Source organism: Bos indicus x Bos taurus, chromosome 3 (assembly GCF_003369695.1).
Source record: "Bos indicus x Bos taurus breed Angus x Brahman F1 hybrid chromosome 3, Bos_hybrid_MaternalHap_v2.0, whole genome shotgun sequence".
NCBI classification, from domain to species: Eukaryota; Metazoa; Chordata; class Mammalia; order Artiodactyla; family Bovidae; genus Bos; species Bos indicus x Bos taurus.
The window spans coordinates 54,919,973-54,926,059 of NC_040078.1; the positions used below are offsets into that span (position 1 = coordinate 54,919,973).

At 40.3% G+C, this 6,087-nt stretch overlaps 1 protein-coding gene across 5 annotated transcripts in view; it reads left to right on the forward strand.

The window, feature by feature from the left end:
* LOC113889641 (guanylate-binding protein 4-like) overlaps nt 1–4,465 on the forward strand; it is a 66,312-nt gene extending 61,847 nt beyond the window's left edge. For 4 of the 5 annotated variants that reach the window (XM_027536616.1, XM_027536615.1, XM_027536614.1 and 1 more), the window contains one exon: nt 3,377–4,465. In XM_027536616.1, the coding sequence (XP_027392417.1) occupies nt 3,377–3,562 (186 nt within the window). In that variant the 3' untranslated portion in view covers nt 3,563–4,465. Of the gene's footprint in view, nt 1–2,188; nt 2,259–3,376 lie in introns of all 5 variants that reach the window. The other variant, XM_027536617.1, reaches the window with a different exon arrangement.
* The last annotated feature ends 1,622 nt before the right edge of the window (nt 4,466–6,087 follow it).

Here is a 6,087-nt window from a genome sequence, read left to right on the forward strand (position 1 = left end):
ATTGTGCTGAAGACTCACCTCTGTAAGACTCACGACCTTGTGTAGTGTTAGGGTTTGGAAGGGAAAATAACATGGCCCAGGCTCCTGAACTGCTGTTTGTGGTGATTACAGTGTCATATTTGCCCCAACATGAATAAGACTTCAGTGTTAGAGTCGTTAGAATTTTTGGTACAACCATCAGAGACGGGGAATAGTTCCATCTGCTCTTGAAGGTATCAGATTGTGCCTGGTATGATATATGGGATGCTGAATGCTCTAAAATTTGCTACATTTGTTTCCAGATCTGCCTGATTCATTTTACACACCTAGAGTAAATATATTCTTTGTTCAAACCTAGAGTTTGATAGTCAGTGTCCTAAAGAGGGTCAGCAGATCTCATTATTTGTGACATGAGTGTGGCCATTTTATCTCAGGGGAACTGAGAAATATTTAGAATTCACCTACATTCCCTCCCAGAGTGCATTCTTAGGGCTGGAACACATTACTGGTATAGCTTTAAGGCCTGACTGAGGCATAGATCCTCTCTGCCCAGGGAGATGGTGTAGAGCTTGGGTCCCCAGCCCACAGGCACGGACTTGTAGCAGTCTGTGGCCTATTAGCAACTGGGCCACACAGCAGGAGGTGAGTGGTGAGCAAGTGAGCAAAGCCTCATCTGTATTTACAGCCACTCTCCATCACTCACATTACTGCCTGAACTCTGCCTATTCTCAGAGGAACCTGAACACTACCGTGAACCGTGCATGCAAGGGGTCTAGGTTGCGTGTTCCTTATGAGAATCTAATGCCTGATGATCTGAGCTGGAGCTGAGCTGGAGCTGAGGCAGTGATGCTGGGGAGTGACTGCAAATTCAGATTATCATTAGCAGAGAGGTTTGACTGCACAGGGCCATCATAAATCAATTGCTGGCAGACTCATATCAAAACCCTATCAGTGAGTGGCAAGTGACAATTAAGCTGCATCTAGTGGCAGGTTCTATACTGGCAAGTGAGTTGATGTACTTCAATTGCACATCTGGTGGCAGGTTTCAAGTAAGGATCCAACACTTATTTTAGTCCATACATGGCCCACTGATTATTTTGTTTACCACTTCTGTCCCCACTTCTTTTCCACACTGCTCACTTGTCTCAATCACAGTTTTGGTGAGCTCACAAGCTAAGCCTAGCCAAAATAAGTTTAAAAGAAAAAAAAAGTCACTGGAGAACTTCTTTGAAAAGGGGAAAGACCCAATGATGAGACCACAGAAGACTCTAAGACTGCCAACAAAATGAAAGTTGCATTTAAAAGAAAATACCAAAAGCCCTACTTAAAATACAGGCCCATTGCAATAGGTGGTTCACATTCTCCAACCCCCTGTGAATAATATATAGTGACCAGCTACACATCGAAGCCATGAAACCTTCAAAACTGATTCGCCACATATAAACCAAGCCTTCTGTATTAAAGGACAAGCTTTTGCAGTTTTTCAAAAGAAAAAAATGTGAACAAGAAGAACAGAAGCAATTATTGAAGGCCACCACTTCATCAAACGTGTCTGCACTGAAAGCATCATTCTTAGTGTCTAACCACATGCTAGAGCTAAGAAAAGTTGGTGAAGAGTTGATCCTGCCAACTGCCAAGGACATTTGTCAGGAACTTTTAGGAGAGGCTGCAGTTCAGAAGGTGGCACGTGTTCCTCTTTCGGCTAGCACTATAACTAGACGAATTGATGAAATAGCAGAGGGCATTGAGGCACAATTGTCAGAGCTTAATGAGTCATGGTGGTATGCAATCAAGGCTGACAAGTCTATGAATGTTGACAACAAAGCAACAGTCTTGTTTTTGAGGAACCTATTTTTCAGAGGATGAGAGGATGTGCATGCGGATATGTTATGTGCAGTTTTGTTGCCAACCAACACCACAACCACAGAACTATTCAAGTCTTTGAATGATTACATATCAGGACACCTGAATCGGGCATTTGTGTTGCTATGTGCATGGACGGAGTGGCTGCCATGACTGAATGGCTTTCTCGATTCACTGTTCAGGTCAAAGAGCTCGCTTCTAAATGTGAGTCTACGCACTGTGTTGTCCTTAGAAAGATGCTGGCTAGATTAAAAATGTCACCTGAATGTAACAACATTTTGCACGATGTGATTAAAATTGTCAACCATTTAAAGTATCTACCTTTAACTCATGTCTGTTTTCCCAGCTCTGTGAGGAAACAGATGCAGAGCGCACACATCTCTTCTTATACACAAAAGTGGGATAGCTTTCTAAAGGTAGGTCCCTGACCAGAGTTTTTGAGTTAAGAGAGCCGCTCCAGAGATTCCTTTTAGAAAAACAGTCAGCACTGGCGGCACATTTCAGTGACACACAATGGGTTGTGACCCAAACTTGCTTACTTGTGTGACATATTCAACAAACTCAATCTGTCAACTTCATGGAAGAATGACAACTGTGTTCAAGTCAGCAGATAAAATGGCTGCATTCAAAGGCAAACTGTAAGTATGCGGATGATGAGTGAACACTGGGATTTTTGACATGTTTCAAACATTAGCAGAGATTTTGAAAAAGACTGAGCCAGGGCCTCTTTCTCCCAACCGGTGTATGAACACCTATCTCAGCTTTCAAAACAGTTTGAACCTCATTTCCCAAACACAAAGACCCCTAAACTGGAAAGGAAAGGATCCAAGACCCATTTGTGAATAAACCAAATGAATCAACTTTATCCATGCTAGAACAGGATGAATTTGCATGAAATCCCAAATGACAGTGGCCTTAAAAGTATGTTTGAGACAGCTTCAAATGTCAAATACTTTCCAGATTAACGTCAAAGTGAAATATCCTGAGGTTGCCACAAAAGCACTGAAAAGCCCACTTCCATTTCAACATCCTGTCTTCATGAAACAGGCATTTTTGCAGTAACAGCAACTGAAATGAGATTACCTAGTAGACTGAAGATAAGCAACACGTTTCAGACATCACTGTCTCCCATCCCCTCAGCAGCAACCATCTGGTTGCAGGAAAACAAGCTTGGGGCTCCCTCTGATTCTCCTTTATAATATAATAGGAATAGTGTGCACATAAATACGATATGCTTGAATCATCCTGAAACCGTTCTCCCCTCCTCTGGTCTGTGGAAAAATTGTCTTCCATGAAATTGGTTCCTGGTACCTAAAAGGTTGGGGTCACTGGTATAGGTCAATCCTGGGAAGCTATAAACTCTGAATACTCTTTCTACCCACCCACATCCAAACATTTAGAAATATTGGACAAACGCATCAAAAAGCATCTAAGGCCATATAGAAATAGACACTGGTGCTGATTTCCTGTAGTTGTTAGATATAAAATTCTGATAGTTGGATATTTTCAACAGGGCACTGTCTTCTTTTTACAGGTACAAGAAGAAATGCTTGCTGAAGGATTTGAAAGGAAAGCCAGTGAATTACATGAAGAGATACTTCGACTACAAAAGGAAATCGAAAGAACTAAAGATGATAGGCTCCTAGAAAATGTAAGGCTTCTGACACAAATTGGCCTTATATTAATGGCCTCACGATCTAGATTTCTTAACCGTGTATAGATATGATGGATCTCAGGTGAGTTGTTAAATGAGCTGACAATTCCTGTTAAGCACATGAAAAAAAACTTCATGTAAGGGTGGCTAAATCTTGAAGTATATGTCACAGTAGTTTCAATCAAGAAAAGTTTAAAAATAAGAAGTTATTACCAAAGAATCAGGGCCTGATATCCAAATATATAAATAATTTTGATTGACTTGGCCAATTTAAAGAAATGCAAAATGAGTTAAAAGATAATGATTGATTCATAGCAAAGTTTTAAGCAAAGCATAAAGAGAGGGGACAGTCACCTATGATATAGACACAGAGAGAGTTTCTTTAGGCTCGATCTAACAAGCCCTCATAAATCAGCAAGGAAATGACAACAACCACATTTTTTAAATGGGTAAACATATAAGAAGATAATTAAAATGTTTAACTTTGCTGATTATAAAAGGTATGCAAAGTATAATTAGGAGATAACTGTGTCACCTCTCAGTGGGCCAAGAAGTATAGTTTTGACAGGACACTGGCCTGGCAAGGGTTACAGGAAATTGGCAGCCTGATATTTGCTAGGAAGAGTGCAGATTGATACAGATGTATACCAAAATTTAAATGCAAATACTGTTGATCCAGCAAGTTCTCACTTAGGGATTTAGGTTAAACATTTATGTACACAAGCTGAATATGGAATGTATGGTGATACATTTATTGAAGGATTGTTGTAATTCCAAAAGACTGGAAACATCTTTAAAGTTCCCCTGTCACATGCTAGCGAGGTAAATCCTGAGACACAATTACACAAGAATGCTCTATATCACTAAAGTGAAAAGGGAAACTCTATTTGTGGCAATGTGAGAAAATCTCTAAGATGTATCATAAGTAAAAAAAAAAAAAAAAATTAAGATGCAGAAAGTCTGTGAGTTGCATTACTGATTTAAAACATAATCAATATATGAATATATTATCTTCTATCTCTGGAAATACAAAATAAACTGGTATCCATAAGCAAAATAGGAATGGACCTGCATATTTGAGACAAAAAATACCTGACATATTCTTCTGTGGGTTTTATATTTTGTATGATTTATCACCTATTCAAACATAAATAGAATTATTAACATTAAATAAGAAATAATAATAATACATGGGATGGAATAGTTCTTATGACAAAAGGCAAGTGTTGAATACTGTGAGAAATCAAAAGTCAACTCCACAAGAGGAATCTACTTATTAGAGCAGGAAGCAGAAAGCACCAGATGCGTATCATACTGTAGTTGTCATTAAGGCTTTGAACTTCTAGTCCCTAAGTGATTTTTAGGTGTAAAGTCTGCTGGAATGTTATGACCTCCAAATTCCTGCTACACCTTATGAAGACAGTGTGTTCAAAAAAGAGGTTTTCTTCAATTTCAACACAACATTTAAGAATTCTTCTCAGCTGTCTAATGCTAGGCCTTGTGCTTAAAATGAACTGGGCATGGTGTCCCTTCTCTGTGCCCCCACTGTACCATGTTTCACTCAGAGCACAGTGCTGGGAGCCAGCGTGAGGAACTCCGCCCATGGCAAAGGTCATGAGGAAGGAGGCTCGGCATACCCAAAGGTGCGATCGAGCCTCAGGAGTCCCCCTGGAAATTCTCGAACATCTACCCCCAAAACCAGAGTCTGCCTACTTTACTGCTTTGTGCTCTCACCTACACCTCTGACTTTACGGGGCCTGTCCCCCACCACCTCTCTCTGAAAAAGAGTTAACTTACAGCTCCAGTTAATAAAATTCCTGGGCATGACAAGAATGTTTCAACCTACAAACTCCTTTGGAAGTCCTCTAACCTGCCTGAACAGGTTCTTCCGGCCACATGTGATTGTTCACAGCCTCCCAACCATGAGAGACATGAGATGTTCTAAACTGTCTAAATACAGATTCTTTGAGCAGTTAAAAGATTGATTAGAAATTGTATTGGTGAAGGGTTTTTCACTTGTTGGGCCAATGTTTGCTGCTAAGTTTCCATATCCCTACCTATTGTGTCCCTGGCAGTGTATTGATTAATATAATTGGTGTATAGGAATGTAAGTAGTAGCTTTAATGTTTGTAACCTTGGACCCTTGAGTTAATTCTTTTCTTGTTACAGCCCACCACACCTTTGCCCTATAGGAATGCAACTTTATCTAATGCTTTCGGAGGGTGGCACCTGACTTTAGAATAATCACCTTTAGAGAAAAATAAGTTTTCTGAAGAAAGGATTATAAAATGTTAACAGGCCTCTTGGCCAGACGATGTAATTCGCCTAAACTTTTGCATATGATAAGTTTGCAGGAAGAAAGCCTGGCTTACTGCTGACTCTACCCCTTCCCCCATTATCTTCTATGCACAACTTAAGGTATAAAAACTACTTTGGAAAATAAAGTGCGGGCCTTGTTCACCGAAGCTTGGTCTCCCCGTGTCGTTCTTTCTCTCACCTTCCGGCTGAATTCCCATCTGGAGAATGGAGGCTCATCAAGCCTACTAATTTTGCCTGGACTTCTAAGATCTGACTGGGGAGGCCTTAGTGTC